The sequence below is a fragment of the Neltuma alba genome, unplaced genomic scaffold (genome assembly GCF_004799145.2).
Source record: "Neltuma alba isolate B1F8T4 unplaced genomic scaffold, ASM479914v2 tig00012454_pilon, whole genome shotgun sequence".
Classification (NCBI taxonomy): Eukaryota; Viridiplantae; Streptophyta; class Magnoliopsida; order Fabales; family Fabaceae; genus Neltuma; species Neltuma alba.
Window position 1 is genome coordinate 56,270 of NW_021636933.1, and position 19,290 is coordinate 75,559.

At 34.2% G+C, this 19,290-nt stretch overlaps 2 protein-coding genes across 2 annotated transcripts; both read left to right on the forward strand.

The window, feature by feature from the left end:
• Positions 1 to 9,924: 9,924 nt before the first annotated feature.
• Positions 9,925 to 11,431, forward strand: LOC114727218 (TMV resistance protein N-like). The gene is made up of 3 exons (XM_028913919.1): positions 9,925 to 10,430; positions 10,566 to 11,346; positions 11,423 to 11,431. Exons 1-3 carry the CDS (start codon positions 9,925 to 9,927, stop codon positions 11,429 to 11,431), a joined length of 1,296 nt encoding a protein of 431 aa, XP_028769752.1.
• Positions 11,432 to 18,957: 7,526 nt separating this feature from the next.
• On the forward strand, positions 18,958 to 19,272 carry LOC114727219 (TMV resistance protein N-like). Its single transcript, XM_028913920.1, has one exon. It carries the CDS (start codon positions 18,958 to 18,960, stop codon positions 19,270 to 19,272), a length of 315 nt encoding a protein of 104 aa, XP_028769753.1.
• Positions 19,273 to 19,290: the final 18 nt, after the last annotated feature.

The window sequence follows — 19,290 nt, forward strand, 5'->3', positions numbered from 1 at the left end:
TTTTCTTATATTTTTATGATCCTACTATCCTTATACTTCTTAATTTGCTATGAGGTTTATGTTCATCTATAATATTATTATATAGGATTATTATCTCTGATATTAGTTAATTGTTGTCTTAGAAAGTAAAATGTGAAATATATAAATGAATGGCTAACAGCCATTGTACTCTTGATTTTGTGATTAGATGACCAGAAGCCACTTCACATTTTAATGATTCTCTGATAAAAGATTATCTTGTGATTTTAACCTATTATATGCTAGCAGCTGTTTATGGAATATATGAATAAAAGAATCATGTTTGAATGACTCAATCTCGAGAGGAAAAACTGTTGGAATACAAGTATGAGTTGATATTGGATATATTTTTCATATCAATTTCATAAATGGATATCATCAATCATATATTATACCGAAAAATTTATTGTTGGTAATGAAACATGGTACAATAAATCAGAAGTTTACTGATATAATTAGATTTATTGTTAGCATGACTTGTTTGATCATCTTAAACTATATGAAGCAACAAATTATTGAAAATTGTGTATTGATATCCATTAAAGAACCGGAAGATTCTTCCGAATAGCTAACATTTTTAAGAATTCATATGTGCTGCTTGTTCTTAAAGAAAATTGATTATAAAATATCATTAGTTCTGTTTTGTTTTCGAATGGATCACTACATTTCTGGAAATATATATGAGCCCATTTAGAAGCACATAAGCCATACAAGTATTCAATATTTGATAGATGCATCTATATAAAATGGTAAGATGTGTAATTGACATTAATTTGCAACCTGAAGTTTGCAAGATTATTTAGATAAATATTTTCGGACTATGTGATTCCCAAAACTTGACTTTAAAGATGCTAGTGAATTTATATATCAGGCTTTTAATGTTGAAAAGCCTGCTTAATAGATTGATCTAACAAAAGCATTTGTTAATGCCTTTGTGAATAGCTTGATCAATATTTATGAGAACAAATTTTTCCATTTTAGTGTTGGCATGTTTGACTTAATATATTGCAGCACTTATAGACATCAAAGCAACAAAATTCTCCCAATAAAATTGGCTTTTGGTTAGGAGCCAGATATTTTTTATTTAAAAAAATTGAAATGTGCAATATTTATTCCTAACAATCCATCATAATGCACATAAATGGATATTAAAAGAAAGTTGGGATATATGTTGGGTAAGAACCTCCTTCTTCTTGTTTGTTTTTAAATGGAACAAAATAATGTTCCTAAAAGAAGAAAATGGATTTGGGAGACTTATATTGCATAATTAGTTAACTGTTATTCGAAAAAGTTTTTTTAACATGAGGGGGAGAAATTGGGTAGTTGGAAAAGAGAATGCATGGAATGCATTATTACTATTAAATATAGATTATCAAATATATCAGTATGGACTAGAAGTTCATTAAAATTGTAATCATGAGATGCTACAAAATATTTTACTGACTTGAATGAAAATTTTTAAATCTTTTATTCTGGCTGAAAATGCTCCAATTATTTTAAATATTAAGACATGCCAGAAACATGAAAGGTTAATTGGTTCCAATATAAATATCTTGAATAAAGAGGAGCATACAACTTAGAAGTTGTATTGAGGAAGCATGTACTCTAAAAGAGTGTCAAGACATAACTAATTGTAAAACTCCATAAGAGATTTAGGTACTTGAAAAGGAAGAAAGAAATCTCAACAAGTTATATCACAAAAGAAAAAATAGAACTGAAAATGTAAAGTTGTCGACAATGATTTTCATAAGAATATCACGTGATGAAAAGAAAATCTTACACATAGATCTATCATACAAAAGAGATATAAATTTGGCCAAGAAGAAAAAGAAAAGGGTAAAGATGTGATGAAAATATCATTTCAATATGTGAAAATGGGCCTATAATCCCAACACATGAAATATAAAGTTTCTATAAATATGAACGTTTATGTGAAAATATAGATCTTCACAAATGATTATGATGAGACATATTGCTTTGTGGTGGATATAATTTTACATATTTGAATAGTCTGGCATTATGAAATATGCCTGTTAGATGACCCATGGATGAGGATCATTAAATAGTAAAATTTACATGATAATCCTTGAAGGATCCAAAATATGCCAAGAGCATATATAAGAAACTCTTTCAGTATATGAAATATTATGAAGATTAAAATAATTTCAATATGTATCATCATTTTATAGTTTTGAATCAAAATATATGAAATTCCCTGAAGAATTTTACTTAATTGCCAGAAGCATATAATTCAAGTTCTTGAGAATAATGATTAAGTTAAATAAGTTGCCAGAAGCAATCAGGGCATATGTGGTATGACCGACTAAGTAAATATTGGTTAAAAAAATGATATAAAAATGATCCAATTTGCCTATATATTTTTATGAAAAGATCTGAAAATGAGTTTGTTATAATTGTTTATATTGATAACATAAATATTATTGGAACTCGTGAAGAGCTTACAAAAGCTGTGGATTGCTTAAAGAAAGAATTTGACATGAAGGACTTGGAAAGAACAAAGTTTTGCTTCGGATTGAAATTGAATACTTGAAAAATGAAGATTTTGTTGTATCAAATAATTGATACAAGAAAGGTCTTAAAGTGTTTTTATATGGATAAATTACATCCGTTATATACTTTGATGGTTGTGAGATTTGTGGAGGTAAATAAAGAACTTTTTAGATTTTGAGAATTTGATAAAGAACTATTTGGTCTAGAAGTACCAAATCATAGGTCCAGAATTACCATATCATATCTTATTAGTCACTCATGACTTGATATATCATTTGTTTTTAACTTATTACTAAGATATAATTCTTCACGAAAGACATTGGAATAGAATTCTAGATTCTTTTTTGATCCACATGTTGGTAATTCCAGATGAAGTATTTCATAATATTCAAAAGATGATGAAATATATATTTAGCAAATCTGTTCAAATAAAAATCTGGCATATTTGTTCACCAAGTCACTTCCAATTATGATATTTGAAAAACTTGTTCATGATATCGGATGCCACAAACTCAGGGATATCAATTGATGTTATCAAGAGGGGAAGTTAATACACGCTTTTTTCCCTTGTCTATGATTTTTTCCCACTGGGTTTTCATAGCAAGGTTTTTAATGAGGCAGCACCAAATAGTTTCTTCTGCTAGGTTTTTGTCCCATAGGGTTTTTCCTAGTTGAAATTTTTTAATGAGGCACATCTTATATAATGGACATCCAAGGGGAGTGTTATGAATATTATAATATGTGGATGTTCATCTCCTCTTCTTCCTCTTCCTCTTCCTCTCAACTTCATCATCAACTCCCATTACTTCCACTTGGCATTAATCTTCCATTACTCCATTACCTTTCCACTATGCTTTTAATCTTGTAACTCCCCCCACTCATATTTATGTGGTTTATTGTCCACTATTTATCATTTAAGTACAAATGTAACTTATGTGTAAAACTATGCCTATAAATAAGGCATACCATTTTATTGTGAAGCAAGTGAAGAAATATAAAAGTTCTCTCATTCTCTTGTCTTCATCTTTCTCTATTCTACTTTTGTGGTTTTATTTTGGATCCATTTCATAACACTAGTAAAAATATACTGCAAATTCCCGGACATTTTTTCTTGGTGTTGCTTAAATTATAACAGTAATATATCAATTAATGATCATAATACGCTAACTGACAAAACTGATACATAATTAAATAAAAAGAGTAATTATTAAAACAGCGAATGTGTACATTTAATCTTCGAAACTTATATTTACTTTTCAGGTTTTTCACATTAATATTCTTACGTAGCCAAAAAAAATATTAATATTGTTAATCTCATTAGTGCAACATATCTCTAATTATGCTGGTAAAAAAACATATCTCTAATTATATTTAAATGTTTTTCATTTTATGTATAACTAAAGATATACAGAACGCAGTCAAAAAACGTTGCATCTACTAAAAATAAGTTATCCTTACCGGTGTCTTTGAAATAAATTTTGTAATAGAAGATTTTGTCGGCAACTTTTCCCAGGTTACAACAAATGATTTATTATTTAGATTTCACACACATAGATATAAAAATGTGCGATCTTTTTGGACTTGCAAAGGGAATGTAGGAAGATAATAAATTTTGGATGAGCAATTGGAGCGAGTCCAGATTGCATGCCCAGGGATCCAGCGATATGACGTCGTTTTGGATTTGAGTGCCCATGTTCTCTTTGTCCCCTCCTCCTTCCTCTTAGCTTCTCCCTGATGTACTCACTACCCACATTCAGGCCCAAAAAGTTCGTATTCAATGCTTTGCCAACGCAACTTTGGGTCCGTTTGGTTGGGCTTCTGAGGAGCTTATAAGTAGCTTAAAATGAGCATAAGCCCGATTGGAATTCAGATGCTGTTTGGATGGGCTTGGAAAAAAAAGTAGCTTATGAAATTTAAGCTCCTCAACGCACGTTCTGGCCCAAGCCAATTTTTATGGCTTATTGAATCAGATAAGCTCTTATTTTTTACCGTTGGGATCCTATCAGCCAGTCCTCATTTTTTTATTCTGAAGTCTTCGGTCTTTCTTTCGCGTCTTCGGTCTTTCTTTTCTTCCTAGAGTCTTCAGTCTTTCTTTTCTTCTTTCCCGTCTGCTCTCCCTTCTACCCGACCGGCGAGCCCTCATCCTGCCTCCTCCGTCGCGTTGTCGTCAGACCACCGAGAGTTGCGGTGAGCTCCGTCGCGTCTCCGCCGTGAGGTCCTCGTGTTGGGTGTGGCTTCGAGTGACCGAAAGCCTGGTCCTTCACGCGAGCTGCCTCCCCTCATCCTCCGTCCCCAGAACCACCGAGACTTGCCGTGAGCTCCGTCGCGTCTCCTCCGTGACAAGAAGCAACTTGGGTGTGGCTTTGAGTGACCGAGAGGCGGAGCTGCTATCGTCGTCCCAACCCTGTCGGAGCTGCTATCGTCGTCCCAACCCTGTCGGAGCTGCTATCGTCATCCCAACCCAGGTCGCCGCCGTCAGCTGGTCCATCTCAGGTGTGCGTCGAAGATCTGAGCCTGATCTACCTCTGCCAAACTTCGATTGAGCTGATCTGTGCCAGGTTGACCGATTCCCATAGTGTTGTATTGCTTTTCGGTGAATGTAGGAGGGATACGGTATTAATCAAAGCATGTGGAGGTGTGTGTTTGTTGATCTGTTGTGAGCTAATAGATTGACTGAAATCGAACCACCGTGCTGTGTTATTTTTTTCTTCTTGGCCTGGTTTTGTGGTGTGTTTCGGTGATGAAGAATTTTTGTGATGAATGCTTGACATTTGTTGATTTTTAGATCTGAGTTTTGGGCCAAACCTGGCACAGATGTAATTGCTACCTGCAAATGAGTGTTGTAGGTGACAGGAGGAATGAGTCAAAAGAAATCTGAGTGCCAAAATACATTCCATATCAATTAATGTTGTCAAATGGTCCGCTTCTTATTAGTTTATGATAAGTTTTCTTCTAATTTACACATCAATAAAACATTTTTAACCAATTCAAGTAATTTGACCTAAGTATTCTCTTTTATTTTTGCCTTCAATTATTACCTATCATCTTCTTATTAATTAGATTATTAAGGGTGAAGGATATTTTAGGGAAAAATTATTGATTACTCTTATACGTTTATAAGGAGAATATAAGGATTATATGCAATGATTATATGCACAGATCTAATGTCTTGGGATTTCTTATTAATTTTAGATGAGAAGAATATGCAAGAACATATTTTTTTTATCTGGGTAGAACTTATTTCTTACATAATGTAGCTTGAATTTGAACATTTTTTGTGCTTTGTTTGGTTCTGTTAGTCTGATCTATATTATTTTCCACCTAGAAATGGATAATGATAAAGAAAAAGCGAGTTGGGATTCGTATACGACGAAAATTCTAATCGATGTTTGTGTTGAGCAAATTGTGCACAAAGAACGCCAAGGAACATCATTTACAAGGCCGGGTTGGAACAAAATTACAAAGAATTTTCAGGAAAGAAGTGGGAAAATGTATGATAGGAAGCAACTTAAGAATAGATTTGACATTTTGAGAAAGGATTGGAAGTTGTGGGACAAACTTATGTCTGGGGAGACTGGCATTGGTTATGATGCAGCAACAAATAGGGTGTTGGCCTCCGATGAGTGGTGGCAACGGAAATTAAGGGTAACTATTTGTGTTGGTTGAGTTTTAGTTTTAAATATTAGTTTCTTCATCGCTGACACTTGCCTAATTACGTTAATGTAGGTGGATCCCAATTTCAGGAAATTTAGACATCAGGGGTTGATGTTTGCATCAGACCTAATGAGGATATTCAAAGATGTTGTGGCTTCGAGAGATTTTATGTATGCACCATCAGCCTCACAACCTCAGCCAGCATTCACTCCACAGCCTGACACAGAAGAGGAGGATGTTTATAGAGTCGGGCTCGACCAACAGGAAGGGTCGGGGGATAGTGAGGATGAAAATTTTGGTGTTGACCCAACAGCCACCGCAGGGATCTCAGATGATTTTGCCGGTTGCAACTTAAACAACCCTTCGAGTACTGGACCAAGTGACTCAGGAAGCTATGGAAAGAGGAAGAGGGGTGAGACGTCTGATGCGAAGAAGAAGAAAAAAGTTGCTGCGACTACAAAAATTTCTGATAGCCTGAGTGTTATAGCAGCTGCTTCTGAAAAGCGAGCATCAGCATTGGTTGAAGATCCCCAACAAGTTGAGAAGATTTGGGGACACCTGGCTAGCCTTGAGGAGCTTAATGGTAACCCTCAACTATATTATGCATGTGCGAAGATGCTTACGCGGTTGAGATCGGCTAGGCGAGCCTATTTGGGGTTTATGCCTGATAGAAGCAAGTTGTTGGAGTGGTTGATACCGGCAGCACTAGACCCAGACACATGGAAGGGACCTGTAGATTAGGATTTAGTTTAGGACTTTGTTGTTTCACTATTGTTACTGCACTTATTAACGTGAACTAATTGCTGTTTGAACCTAAACTTATGTGACCTGTTGTAGAAGGGACCTGTAGAAATCTTAGTAATGACTATGTAATATTTATGCTAATTTCTACTTATCATATATGTGTTTGGTTTTGCTATTTGCAGTATGATAATTATTTACACCTTGTTTAGGGTAATCCTTATAATGCTTACACTTTGTTGTCATCATAGTTACAGGGTTAACTCCAGAAATGGCTTCTTGGAATGAAGATACTTTGAAGGATTAGAATGATGATTCACCATTGAATGAAGATACTTTGAAGGATTGGAATGATGATTCACAGTGCAATGAAGATGACCGTTCAAGACAGATTAATGAGGAATTAACACAATATGAAGCAGTAGGTGCATTGGTTGGTCATTACTGTGAAATGTATATGTTTAAACAACCCTGCAGAACTAGTGAGCAGACAGGAAATTTATGGGTGCAAGGTATTATGAATGGCCATGATGATCGATGTCCTGAAATGTTTAGAGTGGATAAATATGTTTCCACCTCTTATGTACCAAATTGGAGGAACACGGTTTACGAAAGTCTAAATACGTAGGAATTGAAGAAATGGTCGCGATGTTTTTAAACACGGTTGCACATGGACAATGCAACAGGATGATTCAGGAACGGTTTCAACGTTCAGGGGAAACTGTAAGTAGGCACTTTCATAATGTACTGCAAGCTTGCCTTAGCCTATCGAGTGAACTTATTCGACCCATAGATCCTACATTTCGTGGAACTCATAGAAAAATTGAGACCGATCCACGTTATTATCCATTTTTCAAGGACGCAATCGGAGCAATTGATGGCACTCATATTCAGTGTGTTGTCCCTGCTGCAGAAAGAGACAAATTTATTGGCAGAAAGGGAAATCTATCACAAAATGTCATGGCTGTATGTGATTGGGATATGTGTTTCACTTTTGTCTTGGCGGGATGGGAGGGATCTGCACATGATGCTCGTATATTTGACAGTGCTATTACAAATTCATCTCTTAATTTCCCTCATCCACCTCCAGGTATATATTTATAAGTTTCAATCACGCATGTTTTTTTAATTATTTCATTTTTTTTCTTTTCACAATCTCTCTAATTGTTTCATGAATCATTAGGAAAATATTACTTGGTTGATGCGGGATATCCAACACCAAATGGATATCTAGGTCCATACAGATCTGAGCGCTACCACCTTCCGGACTTCCGATGACAAGTAGGATTTCGAAATAGCAATGAAGCCTTCAATTACTATCATTCCAGTTTAAGGTGCACAATAGAAAGAACTTTCAGTGTTTGGAAGAATAGATTTCACATCTTACGAAACATGCGTAGTTACGACTTCCAAACACAAGTATACTTAGTTTGTGCAACAATGGCCATTCATAACCTTATAAGGAGGCATTCAAGCTCCGACTCCCTTTTTGAACAAGCTGAAAATGATAATATAGTGGCCGAACATGATCAGGCTGAAGCTAGTCAACCATCGCCTTCAAACGTTACATCACAATCTTCATCGCATATGAATCGTGTTCGTGATGCAATCAGAGACCAAATCGTTCATAGTTTATCAAATAATTAATTATGTAATATTATTTTATTTTACTTTGTCAATTGGAGTTCAAAACTTTGTTATCCATTTAAATTATGTTTAGTTGACTTCTTCGTATTAAATTAATTTAAATTTATTGTATTATGTTTTTTTTTATCATGTTGCACTTCGTTTCTTAAATATTTTTTATGATTTCTCTACAGTTCGTAATTCTAATTCACTAAATAAATTTTACTTCATCATTATATTATCTCTATTCAATTTTTTCCTTCTTTCACTTTATATTTAAAATAATTTTTTAGATTTCTCTAAATTTTAAAAATTTAATTCACTTATTCGTATTAAATTATTTTAATTCCATTGTATTATGTGAAATTATTTTTTCCTATTTTTTACTATTTATTAAAACTCATACCCATTTTAGTCATTTTACAACCAAACTTACTTTTACTCAACCATAATCCAAACAGCTTTTTATCCATTTCACTTTTGCAAACGGGCTTTTCTGAACTCTAATCCAAATACAATTCAGCTTATTCAATTTAGCTTATATCCCATTTCACTTATCCATAAACTGCTTTTCCAATAAGCAGCTTTTCAATCGCTCATCCAAACGGGCACTTTATCATCAAACAAGTTGGCTCATTTCGTAGGATCAGATGCTAATTCTTCGACTACAAGGTATGGAGATAGAGACATAAATTACAGCAATAACAAGCGTCACTGCGACTGACTTGAGGGGGAAAAGAGAGACCCATCGATCAGAAGTAGTACAAACTGAGTGTGTCTCCTTCATAGAATAGAGGATCAACATCTAAAAAGAAGACCCCTTTCTCGATAGCCCTCTTATTGTGACATTCACTTTCAGGCAGTATTTGCTCACCATGTGTTTGACCAAAAGACCGAGTGAAAGAGGACAGCTGTTCCGCTGCAACTCTAGTACGGACCTTCTGAGCTTAGTTTTCTTAATGTTAAGTTGTGCTTCAGATTTATGAGCTGTAGATGGTAGAGAAAGATAAAAAATTGCAAGGAAAAAAATGCTGAGTATACCGTGAGGAGTGAGGATAATCGCGTGGAAGAGGGTGAGAAGATGATGAGGGCAAAAATGAAGAAAACGCTCAGGGTGGGTCACTCAAGTCCAAATGACGTCGTTTTGATGGATGAGCTACAGGTGCTCATATATGCGCCGAGCGTGTAATGGGCTCGGATCCGTATGGCCGTAAGACGCTCCTGATAAAATATCTCTGACGCATTTAGACACTTTGCTTTGGAGACATTTCTAAACTTTCCGGGAGGATCAAACGCGTGCTCTGTTTTAAGCCGATCCGCCACATTCCTGTAAACTTCTCCGGCCGGTGATCAAATGTAGCGACTATTGCAGCCATGGCAACTCAAATCGCAGCACCGTCATCGTTTGGCTTCCCTCATGAAACCAAATATAGATATGATGTTTTTCTGAGTTTCAGAGGCAAAGATACTCGCCACTCCTTCACTGTCTTCCTCTATGAAGCTTTGCGTCGGAAGGGAATCAACGCCTTTATCGACGACAAGAAGCTTGGGAAAGGAGAAGAAATCTCACCTACGCTTCTTAAAGCCATTGAGAGATCAAGGATTTCCATTATTGTGTTCTCTAGGGACTATGCTACTTCCACATGGTGCCTTGAGGAACTCGCCCACATCATTTGGTGTAACAAGCAGAAGAATCAGGTGGTTATGCCCATCTTTTACAAGGTTGATCCATTGGATGTTCGGTATCAAAGAAATAGCTTTGAAGAAGCCATGGCTACCCTTAAAGATAGGTTCAGAGATGACTTAGAGAAAGTGTGCAAATGGAAGTCTGCTTTGTTTGAAGCTGCTAGTTTGTCATCAGCATGGCTCTTCCAAGATGGGTATGCTTCCTTATAATTTTTGAAGCATTAGTTGAGATTTTACTTGAAAGAATTATCATAATAACAAACAATAGCAGAAGAAGACATTTTGCATCAATTTTCTTAATATCAAAAAGAGAATTTGCCTTTTTGCAGATACGAATTTGGGTTTATTGAAAGGATTGTTGAAGATGTGTATGCTATGCTTCCTCCTAAACCATATCATAACATAGAACACATGGTTGGACTTCAGCCTCGGGTAGAAATAGTGATCTCGCTTCTAAATAAATCTGACAAAGGCGTTTGCATGTTGGGCATTCATGGAATTGGCGGAATTGGCAAAACAACCCTTGCAAAGGCTATCTATAATTCAATCTTCTACCAATTTGAAGGTGCGTGTTTCTTGTTTGATGTCAATGAGGCATCAAAAAAATTTCAGGGCATTGTTCATCTTCAACAAAAACTTCTATCTGAGACTCTTGAGGAAAAGATCATGAGGTTTGGTAGTTCTGACGAAGGAATGTCTAAAATAAAACACAGACTCTCTCATAAAAGAGTTTTGTTGGTTCTTGATGATGTTGATGAGATTGAACAATTAGAACGACTTGCAGGAGGGTGTGATTGGTTTGGTTGTGGAAGCAAAGTCATTATAACAACAAGAAATAAGCAATTGCTAATTGCTCATAATGTTCAAAGAACATATGAATTGGTGGAGCTAAATCATCATGACTCTCTTGAACTCTTTTGTTGGCATGCCTTTCATATGACCCTACCTCCAAAAGGCTATGAACAAATGTCTAGTCATGTGATGAGTTATGCAAAAGGCATTCCCCTCGCTTTAAAATTAATTGGTGCCAATTTAGCAGATAAAAACTTAGAGGAATGGAGGTCTACACTGGAACAATATGGTCAAATCCCAGAAAGAACAATACATGAAGTACTAAAGATAAGTTATGACTGCTTACAAGATGGTGCTAAAATTATCTTCTTGGATATTGCTTGTTTCTTTAAAGAGTACATAGTGGGTTCTATTGATGAAATAGCAGAGGCTTGTGATTATGGTGCGAGGTTTTATATTGAAGTGCTTATTGATAAATCTCTTATAATGAATGACAATGGTCATTTATACATGCACGATCTGATAAAACAAATGGGCAGAGAGATTGTTAGGGAGGAGGCACCATTAAATCCTGGCAAACGCAGTATATTATGGAATTATAAAGATGTTCTTAAAGTACTACATGAAAATTCAGTAAGAATCTGACTATTTTTTGTTTCATATACATTAGATTTATACTGCTATTGGGTGATATCTAACTATTGTTATTTCTTTGGGTTTGCATTATAGGGAAGTAGTAATATTGAAGGAATAATGTTTGATCCTCCTCAACAAAAAGAAGTGGATTGGAGTGGTATGGGCTTTGAGAAGCTGCATAATCTTAGGATTCTTATTGTTCGAAAGGCCCAATTTTCAAATGGCCCTAAATATCTTCCCAATAGCTTGAGATGGCTTGAGTGGGAGGGATATCCTTCTACAGAATTTCCACCAAATTTTTCTCCAAACAACCTAGTTGTCTTCAAGTTATGTTGCAGTCCTTTCAGGTTGAAAGAGCCATTTGAGGTACTTTTAAAAAAAAAAAAAAAATTTGTGCATGGCTTTTTTGGTTCAAATTTCTATGGCTTTTATTTTCGTCAAAGAATCAGGAATAATATTTTTTTTCAATTACCCTTCTATTTTTCTAAATTTATATAAACTTCTTTCATCAAATCTGCTCAGATCTCCGTTACTTTTTCCCCATTAAATCATAAGGTTTCTTCATAATTTCTCGTGTAATTATTGTTAAGTAAACAATCATTTTTTTTCTTTTGGTTTTTGCAGAGATTTGCATATTTGACATCTATGAATTTCTCACATTGTGAATGCATAACTGAAGTACCCGACATGTCTCAATTCCAAAGATTAAAAAGATTGTTCTTTAAAGACTGTTACAATTTGATCAAAGTTCATGATTCAGTGGGATCTCTCTCCAAGCTGGTTGAACTAAGTGTTGATGGATGCGTCAAACTTGCAAACTTTCCACGTGAAATCAATATGCCATCTCTTCAAGATATTCAGCTGAGTCATTGCAAGAGTCTGGACTACTTCCCACATATAGTGGGAAAGATGGATGCGTTAACGGATATTTGGGCTGAAGACACTTCTATTAAGGAGCTCCCACCTTCTATTGGAAATCTTGCCGGGCTTGAATGTTTAAATTTAAGCTCTTGCAAAAGTCTTAGGGAGCTTCCAAACAGCTTATTCACATTGCAAAATCTTAACTGGCTTGACTTGGAAAACTGTCAACCTGATTGCAGAAAATCTTTAAAGAAATTAATGCAGGAGAGGCAAACAGTTGTTAGCTGCACCAACGTAGAGTTCTTGATTCTCAAAAATTGTTGTTTATTGGATGAAGATATTCACCTAATTCTGAATCTTTTCCCAAATTTGATTGAGTTAAATCTATCAGGGAATGATTTCGTGTCCCTTCCCGAGTGCCTTAAAGAGTGTGATAAGTTGATGAGATTGGATGTCAATAACTGCAAGAGGCTAACAGATATACCAGACTTGCCATCAAATTTGACGAGAATAGAGGCAGAGAACTGCATTTCATTAACTACAGACTCATTGGGCCATTTATGGTCTCAGGTTTTTTTTTCGTAATCTTTTTTTTCCCCTCTTGTTTTTTTTTTCCTTTTGCTATGTTGATGATTATTCAAATTAAATACAATTGTGATTCGTTAGAAATTAAAAATATATATATATCATTCATCGTTTTTCCCTCTTTAAATCACACATTTTTCTTTTGCTTGTAGATCCATGAGTTAAATTTATCTGCTTACACGTCTCTAATTAAGGCATATTCATATTGGGCAAACAGTTTGCCTGTGAAGTTAGCTCAGTCCGTAAAATTTCTCTTTATTCTCTTCATATATTTTTTTCAAATCCGAAAAATGTCTTTTGATTCTGTTGCTTCGGTAGACCAGGCTAAAAAGAAGTGGATGACAGTCATTTTGCCATCAACAACATTTCCTGATTGGTTCCATAATAGGTGTGAAGGAGGGAAACTGTCTTTTCTTGCTCGTAGGAATTTCCCTCATTTGGCCTTTGCGTTTGAGCTGGGGAAAGCCAACACGAGTAGGAGACAATACTTCCATTTTTCTCTGAGCATCAACGGTCGTGTAATACGAAAGAGATATGATGTTATCACAATTGCACGAGGTCATGTGTCTTTATTTAGTCTAGGATTGGCTTTTGAGGGAGAAGACTGGAGGTGGCTTCAAAGATACTTGGAATTGGATTGAATGATGTGGGGATACAAGTCACTTGTGAAACGCCAAATATACCTGTGGTTAAGTGTGGAGTTTATGTGTACCAACCGCAGAAAAACATAGAGAATATCCAATTCAAGTCTCCTTTGGTTGCCATAAATACTCCAACAACAACTTCACTGAAACGAAGAGCCATAGCTTCTCCTCCTAATGAACCACCCAAGAAGGTCCTGAGAAAGCTCAAGACTGCTAATAAAGGAAAGATCAACAACGTGAAGAAAGGTTCAAGGTGTGCCTCTTCTTGATGCTGATTGTGGTTTCAAGATTTTTGCTTATTATTAATTTTACCATGTTCATGTATTGTAGGAGAAACAAACGACGCCAATTGCTTCATTCCCGCTGCAAGAGAAGGATGGTTTTTCCAATGGGTAAGCATGTTTGGAGATTTTTGAACTAATAGCCGTTGAATATTTACAGGTGATAGCGGATGACACCTCTGAGCTGTTACGGATTGCCTGGGCAACTGGGATGATCCCAGCTTCAAACTTAATATTTTAATTTGCTAGAGATTGGAAACTACATACATACAATAATCATGCTATGAGAATTTTTTCCCCTTTTGTTACAATTGGTTTGAAGGAGGGAAATTCATGTGGCCTTTGCATTTGAGTTGGAGAAAGTCACCGTGAGTGGGAGATATCAGTACTATGGGGTCAGGAAGGTGCTGTGATAACAAAAGGTCATGTATGTTTAATTAATATAATAAAGTATTCTGAGGGAAATGGAGAAGAGCTGTGGAGTTTGTGTACAAACGGCAAACAAACATGGAGGTTGTCCTGTTCAAATCTTCTGATCTGCTTTCCATGAGTACTTCAAGACCTTCACTGAAACGTAAAGTGATTGCTTCTTCTCCTAATCAACCATCCAAGAAGTTGCTGAGAAGATCGAAGGCAAATGATAGACGAAAACTCGATCACAGAAAGAAAGGTTAGAAGGATCAAATAATGTATAATAAGAGCGACTTGCATTATGCAGAAGTACATGCGTCTGTAGTTTTAAATCGTGTAAATGTGTACATCCAAACTAATTGAACGAAGTCAAAGCTATAGAAATTGAATTGAATCAGGTGAAAGTTTAGTGACAGGGTTACAACAAAGTTAAAACTATAAATACTAAAACATTAATTTTCTTTTCAAATAACTTATTTTTTTAGATCTCATACAAATAACATAGACAGCCAAATAACAATAACAAGGATGTAATTAATTTTCTGTTCAAATAACTTATTGCTTCGGTCATAAATATATTATCTTTATACTAGTGTGTATAAAAGTTTTATATTTAGAACCGGAGGAATATATTTTTACGGCCTACTGATTTTTAAGGCTTAAGCAAAGATGTCTTGATAAAAAAAAAAAAGTGTATGGCTTCACATACACAGGATGCTTCCTCCACTTCAAAATAAAATTAAAGAAAGAAATCACTCATGCTCTCTCCTTTTTAAGAGTAAACATTGGAAGGTTCCCGCTTTTGAGTGTAGAATTCCGCGCAAAAGTTAAGGATGTCACCAAATTTGAAAGTAAGTCGATGACTCGATGCTATGGATTGACACTCGTGCACACATATTTTCTTTTTGTATTTTTTACGAACATGCATCACACATGGTTAAGCCTTTTCTTTTATTTAAAAGGATATAATCCTTCTATCAGAGAAAGATATAATCCTTTTATTAAATTATCTAATTACATATGACTATATGTTTTATTTCTTTTATATGAGTTCAAGATTAATGATTATGTGAAAAAAAAAAATAGAGTACATAACAGTGTGTTCGGAGAACTTAACCTAAGTTTTATAATTTTTTTTAACAAGGTTTATATTTTATTATATTTATTTTTTCTATAATATATGCTATACAGAATACTGAAATTTTCAATTTTGATTTTTTGATTTTTAAAAATATTTCTAATAATAATAATATTTTAGTTAATAATAATAAATAACTTTCTAATGGAAAAATACTTTTTAAATGATCCAAAATAAAAACATATATAAAGATAGACGTCAAACTATCAAAGTGTTTTATTTATTGCATATGTCTCATTCCATTATTATGTATAAAGACAATATCTATAGATAAACTTATAATAAATCAAATTATTTATAAATTTTAATATAAATTCATTGTTAAATTTATATATATAGTTTTCTAAGATATCATATTGGAAAAATTCCAATAAAATGATACTTAAATTTACAAAATCCTAGATAGTTATTTGAACTTGTAAAATTCCAATTTAGTCATAACGACTAAATTGGGATTTTCAAATGTTGGAAAATTTACATTATTACTCTTTAATGGTTTTTTTTGGTAAGAGGCTCAAACCACCTTCACCAGCTAGCCAGCCACTGGACCTCGAGCACTGGTAGCTATCAACAGAGTTTAGGTGGATTCTAGTCATTGGAGCCCCGGTAGAAAGCTAATGACTGGTTGCCAGAGCAACTATTTCTTTTTTTTTGGGGAATTTTTACAACTTCAGTAATATGATTAACAAATTTTTTAATGTTATTAACAAGTTTGCTATACCAGTTAATAATAAGTTTTTTAGAAAATTCAAAAAGTAGTATTTTTATAACTTTAGTAATACAATTAAGAAGTTCTTTAACACCATTAACAAGTTCGATATAGTAATTAACAACAAATTTTTTTAAAAATTCAAAAACTGGTATCTTTACAACTTCAGTAACGTAATTAACAAGTTCTTTAACATTATTAACAGTTCGGTATAGTAATTAACAACAGGTTTTTTAGAAAATTCAATATGTGACATCTATAAACTTCAGCAAGCAATTAACAAGCTTTGTAATGCAATTAACAAGTACGGTATAGTAGTTAACAATAAGTTTTTCAATAAATTTAAAAAGTGGCATCTTTACAACTTTAATAACACGGTTAGCAAATTCTGTAACACTATTAACAAGTTCGATATAACAATTAATAATAGGTTTTTCAAAAAATTCAAAAAGTGACATTTTTTACAACTTCAATAAGGTAATTAACAAGTTCTGTAATACTTGTTAACAAGTTTGGTATAGCAGTTAATAAAGTTTTTTGGAAAATTTAAAAGTAGTATTTTTACAATTTCAGTAATACGGTTAACAAGTTATGTAATGACGTTAGTAACTCTCATAATACCATTGACAAAATTTTTCTATAAAGGTGAATGTTTTTAATATTAGCTCCCTCTACATCAAAATTTTCTATTTATTAGGTAGTCACTATGATTGTGAGAGCTATTAATATCATTACATGACTCGTTATTAGAGGTGTTAATTGCTATACCGAACTTATTAATAACATTACAAAAGTTATTAACTGCGTTACTGAAATTGTAAAGATGCCCCTATTTAAATTTTCTGAAAAATATATTGTTAACTGCTATATCGAATTTATTAATAGCATTAAAAAACTTGTTAACCGCATTACTAAAGTTATAAAAATGTCACTTTTTGAATTTTTTGAAAAACTTATTGTAAACTGTTATACCGAACTTGTTAATAGCATTAAAGAACTTGTTGATCTCGTTACTAAAACTGTAAAAATCCCCCCAAAAAAAAAAGTTGCCAGCTGTCGGAGCTCTAACGACTAATCATTGGCTGGCTACTAGAGTTTCGGTAACTAGTGGCAACTTGACAGCCCCTGGCGGTCGTCGATGCTAGAGGTCCCGTAGCCAGTCGGGTGGTCAGGGTGGCTTGAGCCTCTTACCGAAAAAAAGAAAGTTAAACAGTAATAATATAAATTTCCTAACATTTCAAAATCACAATTTAGTCATTATAACTAAATTGGAATTTTGCAAGTTCAAATAACCATTTGGGGTTTTACAAATTTAAGTATCATTTTATTGAAATATTTTCTATTATATTAATATTTTAAAAAAGTAAAGATGTTATAGAAATATGTGCAATTTTCAAAAACCGTTCAGGTTATTACTCCCATGTACTCCCATGGATCCATATTATAAGCCATTTTTAATTACCTTACTGGAATAAGGAGAGAAGACATTAACTTATTAAGATACTATTTGTGATTATGATTGAAATCACATATAAATATATTTTATATAAATTGAGATAAAACTCTTCTTATATATTTACTTCGTATTCCGTGAATCACGATTAAAAAACTAGTTATAAATTATTCTAAACAGGTTGTAATTTTGTCTGAAAATGATTTTTTTCCCCATTAAGAACATAGAAAAGCAATACACAAGATTTCAAATCCTGTTCTAATAATTGTAATAGGAATAATATTTTTAACAAAAAGCTTATCAGTGACCCACTGGGCTCATAATATACACAAAAATAAATTTTCTTTTAAGACATTCTATATTTGAAATTGGAGAGAGAATCATATTGGAAAACGGTAGTGTTTTGATTTGATTCGATTCTTAACCCAAATAATATATGAAAAAGGAAAATAAAGATAAGGACATCAGTGCCATTTGCATATCTATTTCATTACTGTTTTTATTCTGCTCACCGAAAGGGCTTTCGAACACAGACGCCTTTTTATGCCAAAAAAATAAAAAGGAAAAGAAAAACTCAATGCTCTCGGCCAGCCTCTCTAAATCCGTGCCAAATCGTTCTGAAACTTTCCCGGCTTGCTGCCAATCCACTGCTCTTGGGTAGATTAATGACAAAATCATACAATTTAAGTTTCTTTTTTTTTTTTACCAGGGAATACTTTTTTTTTTACCAAAACCAGGGAATTTCTAAACTTTTTTTTTTATTACCAGAACCAGGGAATTTCTAAACTTTTAACTTCATTTGAAATTTAATCTCTAATTTTTATTTATTTATAATTTTGTACTTATCTTATGCAAAAAATAATAATAATACTGTGCTCATGTGACTACCAGGTTAACTGTCTTTGGATTCTCGCTCTCTCAATCCTACTTTCCAGCGATGGCTGATTGTATCTCTTTTCTTTCTTTCTTTCTTTCTTTCTTCTTCTTGTTTTTTTTCAATCCCCTTCCTCAACCCGACGATGCTTTAAGCAAGACACCACGGACTTCTTCTATTTCTTTTTCATCCGAACAAAATTGATGGACCAGCTGCTTGCAAATTTCCTACCATTTTCCGCCCTTCTCTTCGTTGGAGGATCAGACGCCGTGGAAATTTCTCTCGCTAGAGTATCCAAATCTCAATTTCCTGATTCACTATTGTCCTTATCACATCCATGGCGATTCAAGCGGCAGCATCATCATCCCTTAGCTTTACCAAGTACAGATATGATGTTTTCTTGAGTTTCAGAGGCGAACACACTCGCAAATCCTTCACTGTCATTCTCTACGAAGCTTTGCGCAAGAAGGGAACCAACGCCTTCATCGATAACAGGAAGCTCGGTAAAGGGGAACGAATCGCACCTTCACTTCTTAAAGCCATAGACAAATCCAGGGTTTCCATTATTGTCTTCTCTACAAACTATGCCACTTCCACTTGGTGCCTTGATGGACTGGCTCACATCATTCGGTGTAAGAAGGAGAAGAACTAGGTGGTTATGCCCATATTT

What these genes read in the sequence shown, in the direction of transcription:
- LOC114727219 (XM_028913920.1), top strand. Translation starts at nt 18,958, where the DNA reads ATGGCGATTCAAGCGGCAGCATCATCATCCCTTAGCTTTACCAAGTAC.
- LOC114727218 (XM_028913919.1), top strand. Translation starts at nt 9,925, where the DNA reads ATGGCAACTCAAATCGCAGCACCGTCATCGTTTGGCTTCCCTCATGAA. An exon ending in GCATGGCTCTTCCAAGATGG is followed by an intron (nt 10,431 to 10,565) that starts GTATGCTTCCTT and finishes GCCTTTTTGCAG; the next exon opens with ATACGAATTTGGGTTTATTG.